The sequence below is a fragment of the Rissa tridactyla genome, chromosome 20, assembly GCF_028500815.1.
Source record: "Rissa tridactyla isolate bRisTri1 chromosome 20, bRisTri1.patW.cur.20221130, whole genome shotgun sequence".
Classification (NCBI taxonomy): Eukaryota; Metazoa; Chordata; class Aves; order Charadriiformes; family Laridae; genus Rissa; species Rissa tridactyla.
The window spans coordinates 4,572,482-4,586,690 of record NC_071485.1 but is presented as its reverse complement, the minus strand read 5'-3'; the positions used below and the strand labels follow the sequence as shown (position 1 = coordinate 4,586,690).

General features: G+C 44.1%; 1 protein-coding gene across 1 annotated transcript in view; it reads left to right on the top strand.

Moving 5' to 3' along the window:
- KCNU1 (potassium calcium-activated channel subfamily U member 1) overlaps window positions 1-14,209 on the top strand; it is a 177,966-nt gene that overhangs the window by 39,676 nt on the left and 124,081 nt on the right. Inside the window, 7 exon segments of the mRNA XM_054180933.1 lie at window positions 1,405-1,482; window positions 5,432-5,436; window positions 6,276-6,410; window positions 8,603-8,709; window positions 9,378-9,418; window positions 9,421-9,512; window positions 10,078-10,191. Coding sequence (XP_054036908.1) covers window positions 1,405-1,482; window positions 5,432-5,436; window positions 6,276-6,410; window positions 8,603-8,709; window positions 9,378-9,418; window positions 9,421-9,476 — 422 coding nt within the window. The 3' untranslated portion in view covers window positions 9,477-9,512; window positions 10,078-10,191.

The following is a 14,209-nucleotide window of genomic DNA, read 5'->3' as shown; positions in this document are numbered from 1 at the left end:
TGGAAAAATTTAGGTTTTCCAGTAATGCTGTAATTATCACCCTGTCATGTCACAAAGCAAACAGGTTGGCAAACCTGGGTACCGAACTAAATAATCTGTGGCATAATCTAAACATATAATGGTAATTAAATCTGACAACTTAATAAGATACTGAAATTCAAATGTACAGTAGTAATCTGCAATTAAGTAATCTTTTGTAATAGCACCCTGCCAGTTTGTGAGATTTCAGGTAGAGCGCTGTGTACTGTTTCATAGCAAAAATATTGACATAAGAAAAAGTTATGCCCGCAATGATCAGACACACATTCAAATCAGCCAGTTCAGTACATGGAAGGGTACAATAAAGGCAATGATTCATTTCAGGCATTCAGTTGCTGCCATTAGCGTGCACTCAGACATGCCTTGCTATACTTGGGAAGGCCTTTTTCTGCTGTTTTGAGGGATTGTGATGCCTGACGTCTCTAATGAGGTTTTTGGCAGTCCATTGCCTAACCTCAGAGGTGGTTAATTAGAGCCACTGTCTATCTAGGAACCCATTAGGGGCTCTGATCTCCAACGTTCACGTGCTCCTCCAAGCAGAGAGGATCCATTATACAGTATCTGAACTGGAAGAAGTTCCATTTCTAGCAAAATCTTTAGTGGAGTTTAGCCTTTGATACTGTCTTGTGCAATAGGTAGTATTATTAATACTTGGTTACCCCGATGCTGTGCTAGGTAGCAAAGGACAAATTTAGACATAATGGTAAGGGAGACAAGATTGGATGTGATCAGAACACAGAAAGCAGACTTCAAATTGGTACTGATTCTACTAAATGAGCTAGCTGGTGCGAACTGGAAGGAAATAAGGACACATGCTTCTAGGAACTTCTGGATTTCTCTCTTAAGTCTTTTTGGTTGCCAGGTTTTAAAAAAAAAAAATATGGTATCTGCTTTTGCTTTCATTCCTACAGCACGTCCCATCTATTTATGTACAGCTTTCTTGAAGGGGAAGGAAAAAACACCTCCCCCCCACCCCAAAAGCCCTCTGACCGCAAATTGGCTTAGTGGGGGCTTTGCGCCAAACAACACTGTAACCAGCACTGCTGCTCCACAGAGGGTAATTATATTTTAGTTATGATGTCAATAAGCAGCTCCCAGGAGAGCTTTTCTTTTTTAATCCTTTGAAGCTCTGAGTGAATAAAGTGAGCCTTGGAAAAGCAAACCAAGGCAAGAAACTTTCTAAATATAGGAAACGCTTTGGGATTTTTGCATGACAATGACATTATTTTTAGGCATAGGTATGAGATTTCCTGCATTTGGCCGTCTGAACCATTGTGCCTTGGTTTCTTTCCTTTTCTTTCTCCCTGCCTTTCTGTTTCTACTAACTTCCCTCTCTCCTCATGTTGCTATTGACTGTTTCTACAGATGCTGTTTTCAGAGCAAGAGCATTGGGGAATCAATCACAGCCATGTTATAAAAGGATCCCCATCACTACAGAGCTGAGTAAGTTATTCTTTAAGAACAAATTTCACAGAAGCAATATGCATGCTGCATTATTTATTTACCCCAGGCCCTTTTTAGAATTCACAGGCAGAACGCGACAAGCACTACATGTCCAAGGAACATTAAAAGGTTTGACTTAGATGTTAATTCACTGGCTTTGAACGAGTCAGGATGGTTTATCAGGAGAATAAATATAACAAAGTGTTACAAAGGTCTCCATGTGTAGCCAAACTCCAAAGCATCCGTTTAGGAGACAGATAATGTCCTTTGGTTTTTTTCTACTGGACTGGATCTCAGGCAATCTGAGTTCTACTCCCGTGGCCTGCATTCATGCCACCTATCCTAACATATTTCACTAAGGTTGATAAATCAGAAGTGTATTTGCCTGGTTTACCCTTATTTTTATTGGAGAAAGAGGCAGTTCTGCCCAGATGAAATCTAACTTGTCCTTTGGCCATGCTTTCCTCTCTCTGATGATATTTGAAGAGCACTGAGTGAGACTGTATGCTGGGTTTTCATCCCACAATGAAATGGGGTGAAGCGAGGCCTAATTCTGTATGTTCCACCCTTTGTCTTTCTGAAACACTGGTGATGGTTCTCTCCTCTTCTGGATTACGGGCGGGTAGCTGCAGGCTTCCTCGCTTGTATAAGTGGCTGTGAAAGGACAGAGTCTGTTCCAAACCATCTGCAGTACAAGGCACTGCGCAGTGACCGCCTGGGGTGCGCTGCCTGGCTGGGTCCCTGCACATGCCACAGTGGCCAGAGAGCACGGGCGTTCTGCTCCAGAGACCAGCACACCCCCGAGCCCACAACGCTCAGCCTCTCTAGCCTGCATTCATGTCATAGAATCATAGAATCTTCATGGTTGGAAAGGACCTTTGAGATCATCGAGTCCAACCATACACACACCAAAAAAAACCAAACCCCCCTACAATCTCTGTCATTAGAGCATGCCCTGAAGTGCCAAATCTACATGTTTCTTAAATACCTCTAGGGATGGTAACTCAACCACCTTCTTGGGCAGCCTGTTCCAGTGCCTGACCACTCTTTCAGTAAAGTAATTCTTCCTAATATCTAATCTAAACCTCCCCTGCCGCAGCTTCAGACCATTTCCTCTGGTCCTGTCGTTATTCCCCTGGGAGAAGAGGCCAACACCCACCTCTCTACACCCTCCTTTCAGGGAGTTGTAGAGGGCGACGAAGTCTCCCCTCAGCCTCCTCTTCTCCAAGCTAAACATGCCCAGCTCCCTCAGCCTCTCCTCATATGACCTGGTCTCCAGACCCCTCACCAGCCTGGTCGCTCTCCTCTGGACACGGTCCAGCACCTCAATGTCCCTCTTGTACAGAGGGGCCCAGAACTGAACACAGCACTCGAGGTGAGACCTCACCAGTGCCGGGTACAGAGGCACCATCACTTCCCTGCTCCTGCTGGCCACGCTATTGCTGATACAGGCTAGGATGCTGTTGGCCTTTTTGGCCACCTGGGCACACTGCTGGCTCATGTCAAGCTGGCCGTCCACCAGCACCCCCAGGTCCTTTTCTGCTGGGCAGCTTTTTCTCTTCCCCAAGCCAGTAGCGTTGCTTGGGGTTGTTGTGACCGAAATGCAGGACCCGGCACTTGGCCTTATTAAACCTCATACAGTTGGCCTTGGCCCATGGATCCAGCCTGTCCAGGTCCCTCTGTAGAGCCTTTCTACCCTCAAGCAGATCAACACTCCCACCCAGTTTGGTGTCATCTGCAAACTTACTGAGGGTACACTCAATCCCCTCATCCAGATCATTGATAAAGATATTAAACAAAACCGGCCCCAAAACTGAGCCCTGAGGGACACCACTGGTGACCGGCCGCCAGGAGGATTTCACCCCATTAATCACAACTCTCTGGGCACGGCCATCCAGCCAGTTTTAACCCAGCAAAGAGTACGCTCGTCTGTGCCATGATTTGCCAGCTTCTCCAGGAGAATGCTGTGGGGGGACGGTGTCAAAGGCCTATGTCTGAAGTAACCCATGGAGTTCTTGTATGCTGCTCTTGGCTGTCTTTGTCTTCATCTCCTGATGGTCACAAACTGGATCTGTTAATTAGAACATGTGTGCCGATTAACCGATTACTAGTGACGTAGCAGTCAGTGTCACACCAGAGTGGTGTGGCTGGGCTGCCACTCCCCAGGGACATGAACGTGTAACTGCATTTGAAGTGCTGATGTAAGAATGTACCCATCGAATTAGTATAGCATGTTGCTAGACATCATGACTGGCCCCTGACTCACTCAGGCTTTTATTTTTTTCTTTCTTTTTGATGCAATGCTTGAAAATGATGTGTGGACTCAGCACATGTGGGGTCCTTGCTTTCCAGTCCTCACGAGGTTTGCAGCTGGAACAGGGCTAGTGAGCAGCCTTTGCCTGTCACGGGCACTGGCAGTATCTTATTTGTATGAAGCTCTGGTGTACTGCTTAGTCAGAACGTGCACCCGATGAGCTGCGTCCCAGAAGCCGTTAAGCACCTCAGTGGGCTGTTCAGTCCTGTGTGCTCCTTAGACTGAAACACTGAGGAGCTACTGGAAAAAAAAGACGCAGAAAATAACGATAAGATAATGTTGCCTCCTTCTGAGTTATTCCAGAACTCTTGAATTTCCCAGAGTGATATTTAGATATCTTGTGCTGTGGTTTAGGCTTTTATTTCTGCTGGGTCCAAAAGTCTCAGAAATGTTTTGAGCTGGCTACTGAGGCCCAGCTCCTCTGAGAAGATATTGTGCAGTCAAGCTAACATCTTCAGACAGGCATTGCACCCCTGTGATTTCCCTACAGGATGTGGTGTGTCAGTGGAGGGGAAAACATCTGCAATCTGTTGACATGACTTGGATTTTAGTCATGTCAGATCTTTGACAAAATAATGAATCGAGCCCAGTCCCTTAGCACATGGATGCCTGCCCCTGCTGTAGTCTTGAACGGTGTAGAAATATGTTGAGTTACAGGGAAGGGCTAGGAAGCAAAATAACCCCAAGAATTTAAAACCTGGAAGCACAAAACAGCTAAACAAAAACAGCTGGAGCTTTCTTGTCGTTGAATAAGCTTCCTGTAAGTCCCTCTGGTAGACCTTGATCTAGACAAATGCTCACTTTTGTACCTATCTCTAGAAACAAGCTGAGAAGGGTAGTACTAATGTGCCTTAAGTTGTAAGGGCTTTGCTCATTTCAGGCAATTTCTTATTTCATAGCACACTGAGTGCTGGCCAAGGCCCATCTGTGTCATTGGCGTGTCTTAACATACCAAAGCCAGCAATAGGATACACATTGCTAGCACTGTGGCTGCTCAAAACCTGCCATAAGAGAAGCTAAGACCCTTCGTACCTTCAGCTGAAATCCCTGGTCCCAAGGGTGTGTGGCACCTGTGGAGGTAATGGCACGTAGTCAGGGGCTGCACTCCTCTAAAGGGGGCTTTTGCCTTGAGGAGCAGGAGAGTTCTGTGTTGTCCCTCTGCTCTTACACACTGCTGCTTTCCTTGCCCAATGGTGAGAAACACAGAAAAAGAAGAAATGCTAAACTGGCCCCTTTGCATGAGGCTGATGTGAGGCCCCTTAAACAGCAAGCTTTGCATGGGGTTTCTGCAGGCTCAGATCCACCAAGGTGAGCACAGTCCAACGTGTCAAGCAAGTTCTGAACTTGTGAGCTGGTCAGTGGGCTCAGAGGCGTGTTTATAAATGGTTATTCCTTGGAAACAATCAATTCTAGAAACCCTTACCATAAGGAGACAGAGATCTGAGAAACAGCAGCGTGGTCTGTAAAGAAATAAGAATCCTGCAATTATATAAAGGAGAAGCAGAATGGCGAGGAGAAATAAAGCGTATCCCTTATTGTGGCTGCGAGGCCATGCTTTTCATACCCAGACTGTACAAGCTAGTCAGTGGAGTCATACTGATTAATGCCATATGCAGGGCCAACTCGAAAATCCAGAGTGGGTGAAATATCTGTACTGAGAACACATGGCTGAAGGATGACACCACCACTGCAAGACAACAGGAGACATTAATAGTATTGTGATTCTGGCTAGTTTTAGTCATCTTTAAAAATGATGCACTGAAACGCTTCCTGACCCAAGGGGACATAATAGAAATCAGTCATTACTCACATAGAGTTAGTTGTGCTCGCACTCTGTTTTTTAATGGGAAGATATGGGTTCTTGATCTCAATTCCTTTCAGTCTCCTGCTGTGCTGCTGTCATTCCTCAGCATTCTTACTGGTGGTGCTGGAGTGCCAGGACATACCCAGCGTGTTCAGTAGCACAGCAGGGACCTTTGCCTGGGTGTGCTTAGCCAGTTCCCTGGAAACAGAAAAGAAAGTTAAGGAGGAATCACTTTCAGAGTAGGGGGAATTCTGCATGACTATCTCAGCCAGCAAGAATAAGGTTGAGAAACTAGTGAAGATTCCTGTAAAGTAGGACAGCTGTAAAAGGGACTTTGTAACCCCAATTTAAGCCAATAGAACTAGTAATTATATTTCTGTTAAATCAGGAAAATGAGGGGAAGAAATTAGATTATTCCATTCTTTTTCAAAGCAGGTAAATTAATTATGGTCTGATACCTTAAAACTTAGTTTTAGGACTTTGTGTCTATTGTCTGCCATTGCACAATCAGTTAACAGCACTGAACGTTTTGTTCCTCTTTGCTAACACTGCATGCTGTGGCTAGTGCTGGACACAGAACAGCAAACTGAATTTATTAACTTTTGTTTCTGATTCTGGATGGCTTGTCTCTGTTGCTAAGATGTTTCCTCTTTTTTCCTTGCTTTTCTGATATAGTCTTCAAATGCCCAGTTTATTAATCTGGCTCCCAGCGGCAATTCTGAGATTCCAGACCAAGATCACCTTTCCGCCACTGGTGACCCTGCAGGAGCTATCTTCTCAGGCAGCTTCTTGGATTCTCTTCTGTCTATGGTAAGTAGATGTATCACGTCCTGTCATATTTAGTGGCGTCGATGCGTAACAAAGTGATTACCAGCCAGGGTAAACCCACTTAATCTCACCTTAACAATGGTCAAGGCCGTGTGTGTCAGAGAAAGGCACAAGAAATGTTGCAGAGATTGGTGATGTGATGAATTACACAGTGCCCTGAGAATTATACGTGTCTATTCCTATTTTAGCAATTTGCTAATCAGTGGGCCTCTCTGATTTCTTGGGGTAGTGGGTTCCATACACTAAAAGGCAGCTATCAGCTCCAAAAGAGATGTCTCTCAATATGTGCTATCAGCAGCACCTCTCCCTGTTGTTGATATACACATAGAATTATTTGGAGAAACTTTTTGAGTGTCTTTCTAAGTTCCTCCTGTTCCCAGCTCCAAAATATTGACAGGCTACAAAAGATTTATTTACTTTTTGAAAGCATGATGTGTTCCTTCTCTTTTTAATGAAAGCCCCTTTCTTCCTCTTCACCCCGATTCCCCATGCTGCAGTCAAGTTCCACATGCCTTGCTCTCAGCTCATGTCCAAGGGGATAGTGCTTGGGTGGCAGTTTTACAGAAACTGAATAAATACAAAACAAATCTCTCCAAGGGATAAGCAGTCCAAAATAAGTGTGTCAAGTCCAGTTACGCTTTTCTGAGAAGGCTTCAGTGTTAGGGAAAGTATTATATTGCTGCTACTCACTGATATGTCAATCAGCCAGATGGTAATTAATGACTGCTAGTGTCAAGTGTAAAAGTAACTCAAGACATAGCATGACCTGTCTTAAAGGATAAAATTTCAGTCAAGCGTAAGATTCCAAGTCTATCCAGGAATGATCAGCACTCAACTCTGCTTTAAAGTAGAGGGGCACCTTAGGTTGGATTCGGTCATTCTGTAAATACAGTGAAGACGGAGAGAAATATGATATTGCTTAGCAGTTGCAGTATCAGGGAAAAGATGTGTGAACTAGAGAAGAAAGAGGGAAAGGAGCCTTCAGCAATCCAATATCACCTCCTTTTGCTATCGTGAATATCTGTTGAAATTTCTCAAGGCGCTCGGAGCAGGAGTGCTCTTTTAGCTTGAAAGAAGACTGGCAGAAGAATCCGAATGGCAAAATGTGGTCTGTAAAGTGAAATGTTACCCCTTGGAAGCCTGAAGCAGAACTGGCATCTGCTTCAACGTGACTCTTGGGGTCTCAATAGGCAGAAAACAATTCAATGAGCACAATCATTATGGCTCAGGTACTCTAATGAGCCCTGAATTCCCTTCCTGATGCAGCTGTGGGTTCCTGAGCTATGCTGGGCCAGCTTTAAAAGTTTAGTAGCGACGTGGAGTCAGTGGGACTAGGCAACTGTGTGGTGTTGGGAGGTTTCCAGCCTTGTCTTTTTGTGCAGAGGTGTTCCCAGGAAATCCGCTTGTCTGAACCTGTAACCAAACATCAACTGGAGAAGAAGGTAACATCTCATGGGCACATTACAGAAATGTTGCTCCTTTAAAGTCAGCTTCAAGACCCATTCTAAATGCAGTGTGTTATTTCCTGAGTACGCACACATGCACACCTCTATAGTTTCCCTGCCTTTCAAATTCCTGCAGTGTAACTCAGCAAAGAAAGTACAGAATGAGGGTGACATGCAAATCCTATTAATTCATCCAAGTATGGAAATGCAATCCTTTTGATGTCAAAAAGTACAGCAATGATATGTTAAAGAGCTCAGCACGCTTCTGTTAAATATGTAAAGTGCAGATTCCCCCAAAGCTGTATCACTCCTGGATAACCCAGGACTATCGCTCCTTACTTTAAAAGACTGAGAATTACTCTAACAGCATTATACCCGTTTGCCCGACAATATGGTCAGATGTTCTTAAGCGGATTTGAGTTCAGCATGGATTTAGTAACACCATTCCTTCTCTGCAGCTTGTTTAGTTTCTTTACTCAGGCAAATGCAGGTGACAGATTCCACAAAGTGGCTCTGTGTAGGAAAGCTTTTTGAGAAAGGCTGGAAAATAAGTTATTTTATGTACTGCAGGCAGCGGAAACACTTTTAGATTTCCTTTCTTTCTTGCCAAATATTGTGATACTGAAAGTAGCGAGTAGTGATGATAGTTGGCTAAATAGTGATTTAGTATTGGGCTGAATTGTCTGCTTTGGTTCCTTTGAGATAAAAGCGAGTTTGCTTCTTTTTTAGCAGGAGGATTCCTTTGGAGACATTTACTGCAGAGCTTTAGACTTGTTTGGGATACCCTGCTTTAGGCTCTACCGCCTGATGGAAGAGCCCAATCTGTACAAGAATAGGCAAGTATACTTTATCTCAAATTGTACCATAAGTCAAAAGATAGTAGTCATGACTTTGAAGTTAGGCATCTGATATCAGCAACCTGAATTACTTATTTTTGTCTTGGATTTAGACATTCTTCTGGGCAGCTAAGGCCATTTGAGGCAAACTGGTGTGTGGTCTGAACATGGTGCTTACTGGCGCTTGTATGAGATTCCCTTATGTTCACTTAAGATGTGATTTATCTTTACAAGTGAGCCTTCTTCATTAGAGAGCTGCTGGAGCATGAAGTTAGTAATGCTGCTGAGGGCAGGGATTTCCGAGAGTTTGCAGGCAGAGAGAACTTTCTCATCTAACCTGTTCTACTCACCGATTCTTTCCATTTCAAGATTTCAGTGATTGCTTGAGCTTCAGATCTCCTAGAGAGACATTTAGTCTTGATTTAAAGATTTTGAGCAATCAAAAAATTTATCACATCTTTCAGCAGCTGTTCCAGAGACTAATTAGCTTCATTTAAAATATATGTATCCCATTCCTAGGTAAAATGTATATTGTCTCATCATTCCAAAGAATTCTGCACACGCAATCAGTCACTGCAAAAAACGCCTCCAGCTTTCTTGCTGTCCCAGACACTCAGTTTGAAGGCCTCACAAAGCAGTCTGAATTTCACATGCTGCTGCTTTGTCAGGTTTGTGGTTGCTCGGCCTGACAGTGATTTGAAGATGCTGCCTACGATCTGCAGTTTTGTGTTGTTCCATTCAACATCGCCACAACTGATGACGTGTGATGTGGGATGGAAGTCAGTTACCAAGCAAGAAAACAGGTAATACAGACATCTTCAAGCCAGAGTTATAGGGATTGTGAAATACCCAGCAAATAAAAAATTGTACAAGTTATGGAGACCCCCACAAGAAATTGGCTGTGTTCTTATTTCTTAGGGGTGGCAGTTTGAATTTGGCTAAACATTAACATGAGGTTATTGCTGAAAACAGTATTGTTCAGCTTTAACAACAAACATATATTGGAGAGTAAAATGCTCTCCCTGCAAGGCGAAGGGCAAAAATTTGATTTTCTGCTGTGCAGTGCACAGAACAGACCCAACTGTATACAGACACGATGACTGCATTGAGTTTAGAGATTCTTTGTTGAACTTCTCAAAGTTCAAAGACTCCAGCACACTAAAATTCAGTTTTCTTGCAGCAAGACCTGAAGATGCTGGATTGATACACATGAAAAGAAACAAAAAACAAGCAAAAAAACCTCCATGAACTTGTACCATAAATCAGGTCCTGCCCATACGTTATAAAGTCAGTTGAGGGAAGGAGGAGAGTGTTGTTGTTTGGTTTTCTCTCTCTCTCTCTCTCTCTCTTTCCCCGAACACTAATTAGGTTTGAAAGACTGCAGCTTGAGTCCAGATACCACATGCCGAGAAGAAAGGAACCCAAACAGCTGACGCAGAGTTCAGACTAAACTAACTGCAAGCTCCCCAGGGACATCACAAGGTAAACCTGATAGTCTCTGTCATTTACAATCATTATCAGGCAGCTGAGTCTCTGTAATTTTACTAGGGAGCCAATTAACAGATCCCTGAAGCTCAAGAATAAGGTCGTGGTCCTTTTTCTATTTTAGACAGGAAAAGGGGGAAAGCAAGTCTTTGTCTCAAATAGATACTCCAGAAGCTCTCCTACCCAGGGGAATGGTCAGATCCGGGCTTGCACTTTACCTCTTGTGGAGTAAGATAACACACTGAGCTCACAGGGTCATACCACTGGCTTTAATACCCAGCTCTGCCACAAGCTGTCTGTGTAACCTTGGGTGAGTTGTTTAACTGTATCCTAATGCTGCTTGCAGCACACAGGAACTATAATGACACACTTGTTAATTTAGATAATGAGAGTTTTGTGGAAAGGACTGTCGTTTGTGATTTGTTTGGCCTAACGTAAATAGGTACTGATTTAGGATGGGACTTTGAGGAACTCCACTCAAACAACATGAGTAAGAAGCAAGAGAAAAGCTTGGACCAAAACTCCAGATGGAAATGTATCTCCGCTTGGGGAAGTTTGGAATTTGGATTCGGGTCTGAGTCTTAATGTGTTGGATTCATCTTTCCTGGAATAAACTAATCATACATTTTCAATTCAGGACAGATTGTAAGTAGGAATCAGTGAACCGTGCTTAGAGCAAACAAAATACATAGGAAGCATGCTTTCCCTTTGCCAGCCCTTTGCAGACCTGAAGCTGAGCCAAGACAGTCAGCTGATCTCTTGGTAGGAGTTTTTTGGCCTAAAATCACCCACTGTATATACAAACTTAGATAAGAATTTATGCACTGGATTCTGTTTGCCCTCTGGCAGAGCAAGGCTTCAATAATAATGTCTCAGTCCATTCCCTAGCACACATTGCTTTAAACAGCCAAGACAGTTAAACGGTGGAAGGAAGAGCCTGAGCAGGCTTTGTAGTCCTTTGAGTACAAAGGATACCTCATACTGAGATTCTGCATGCTTCCTGTGTTTTCGTCATCTGAACCTTTCTGTATTTTCAGCTGTAATTCAGTCTAAGCTGGGCACAGAGAAGGTAACATCCCTTTTTCTTTCTTATTGTCCTGTTGCCTTTTAATAACTACACATGCCTGGACCTCTGTGTTCTGATATTAAGCAGGTCTTGTGCAATGTTAAGGTATTTTTATTAAGAAAACTGCAAGAAACAGCAAAAGCTCTTCACTCATAACTTCCCTGAGTGCGTGAGAAACTCAGAGTATCTTGCCAGCAAACTCTTCTATCTGAAATCATCTTCTTTTTCTAGAAAATGGAGGCAAGTGTTGAAAGCGCTCCTTCGTGATTGAGATCCAGAACATATTAGTTCCAACTTTAAGGCACCAAACATTGGATATAGTACTGTGTTCTCCAGAGCTATGCTACTTGGGGTGAAACTGTTGCAACCCCTGGTGTGAGTATCTTTCTTCCTTCCATGAGAAAGAGAGGCTTGCAGCAAGTGTGTTTTTTAAAAACATCCCTTCTCTCAAAGGTGTCTGAGGTGCAGGACTGCCCGTGATGGCACATGCGATGCTTTCCCGTCTTGCATTCACAGTGTGTCTGTGGTGGGGGAGCGTGCCCATCTCCGGTCATACAGCTTTTCCAGCACTGCATATTTCCAGTTGCTTAACCTGCGACTGCTGTTGCTGGGGTAAGGTGGAGTGGGGAGAGATGACAAGGTGGAGAAGGGAAGTCTTTCATTTTGCTTATTCCACCTTTTTGTTCGGTTGCTATATCTGAGCAAGCAGTTCTGCTTCTCATGAAAGAAGGAAAGGGGAGAGAAATCCTAAGAAAGGTAAAAGCATTAATGGGTCAAGGCCTCCTTTGCATAATTCTATTATCACCAGGAAGATTCTGCAATAATCATGTTAGGCATGTGCTCTGGAGCATCAAAGTGACTTGTCTTACCTTACTTTTTGATGTTAGACAGGTTTAAATGCTTTGTACAGTTGAGGCACCTCAGACAGCTGATCAAGAAAGCCTTGTGCTGTTCAAGCAAAGCAAAGGCCTGTTTTGCTTTTTTTTTTAATGTCAACAATGCCACATTCTTCCAGCAAGGAATAATCTCGGTTGTCACAAACTGTGAAAAGCAAAGATGTAGGAGAGAATCTGTGTGTGGGTGCATGCAAACATGCTTTCCGAAGCTGCCACCTTTGAATCTTCAGCAGCACTATCTTCTTGTGTATTGTTTGGGTCATGTTCATATACCTGTTGTATAAATAAATGTAGCTCCTGCAGTGAGAACCACAGTGTGGTACATAAAGCTGTTACAGGATTTCCGCACTGTAGTTTGCTAATTTGCACCCATTCTAAGCTGTAAAGGTCACCTTAGTGTGTGGGCAGTGATTAATATTAGTAGGTTTTGCTTTATAGCAGTGGTACCGGAGTCTCCAATTGAGTTCTGAAACTTTTTGTGTCAGATACGATCAGAAATAGTCCCTGACCCTAGTGAGCTTAAGTGGTACATACAAGAGAGTTATAAGGAAAGCAGAGGAGTTGTAGTTTGCTTCAAAGCATGTAGCAGATTGGTGGAAAAAATAAAAACGGAACCCACCTTTCCTGATTTCTTTGCTAGCAGCTTTCCCTCCAGGCCATTTTGCATTTCTGCTCTCTGCTCCTGCTGACATGACCATTCCCTTGCCAGTCTGTATAGGGGTTTAAGTGCCTCTTCCAGAGGTGGCTCAAATAGTCTTCATGGAGCACTACCTGATTAATTATTTTTTCCATTTGTTATGGGATGGTCAGCCTCTTTACAGAAGCAGACGAGTATCATCATGATTTCAAGCAGGAAAGTTACCCAGCAGGTCACCCTGTTGAGGTTACGCAGTAGGTCAGCTGTCTTGCAGTGATGTGTCTTGTCTGTCCTGTCAGCTGGGCCATGCTGTCCTTTCAGGTTGTACGTGACAAACGGAGCCAGAAACCTCTCCAAAGATGCACGCAGGGATATGTAGACTCTGCAGAGACTCAAACACGGCTAAAGCACTTATCCTAACACATGCATCCACACAGATCTGAACACTGATAAGGGCAGGCACCCAGAGACAAACACAGGCCTCCGCAAAGGGCGTTTGCCCATAAGGAGATGAATATACCCAGGGCAGGGTTGGTTTCTCCCTCCTGCTCCTGCAGTCAGACACAGTCCAGCAGAATGAGCGGTGAGGGGCATCGCTGCCGGGAGCTGGGCTGGGTTTTGCAGTGCAGCATGCTGCAGCTGGTGACTGACACATAGTCAATGAGATCTGAGGAGAACCTGGACTCTATAAATGTTAGATGAGGCAGGCTGGGCATTGACAAAAACAAGAGGTGGCTGCAAACACCAAGTGTCATTATTCTCTGAGCAGGGATGGCGAGAGGCCTAGGAACTTCCCATGGAGATTAACTACTTCACAGCAGGGTGAGGAGCCGTCTCCTGATGTAAAGGGACATCCTGTTGTCCTGAGAACACTTGGACGGAAGGATGTGTGACAGCAGGAGTAGCTTGTGAGAGCATGCAGAGTTTCCTGCAAAGCACATATCGTGTGCGAAAGATGATTTTACTGTGCTGAGATAAACTCCAAACACCTAATGGTTTAAATTAACGCCGGAACAGGAGGAGGTGTCTCTCTCACTCATTAATTGGCAGTGGGTTGTCTAGCCTCTTCCTGCTGAAGGAAGGGCTCTTTGCTGCTTTCCCATCCATCTACTTCAGCTTACTCTCTTGACCTGCCACCAATGGACCATAAAGCCATAGTCTTATTCCCCACTGTCTCTCCAGTGGCCAGTTATAAAGGGACTAGAGGTGTTTAACTGCTGATTGCTTCTCTACTTGCAGCAGGAGGCCATGCAGAGTGAATTAGGTGAGCTAACTGTATTAAGCAATCTGGAAGTGCATCATTAATGCTTCTGACACTTTTTCTGTAGTACGCATGTGCCAACTAATAAGCATTAGGGACTGAAGTTTCTCCATTTCCCAGAAAACAGATGTAGCGTGAGCAGTGAACGTACAGCC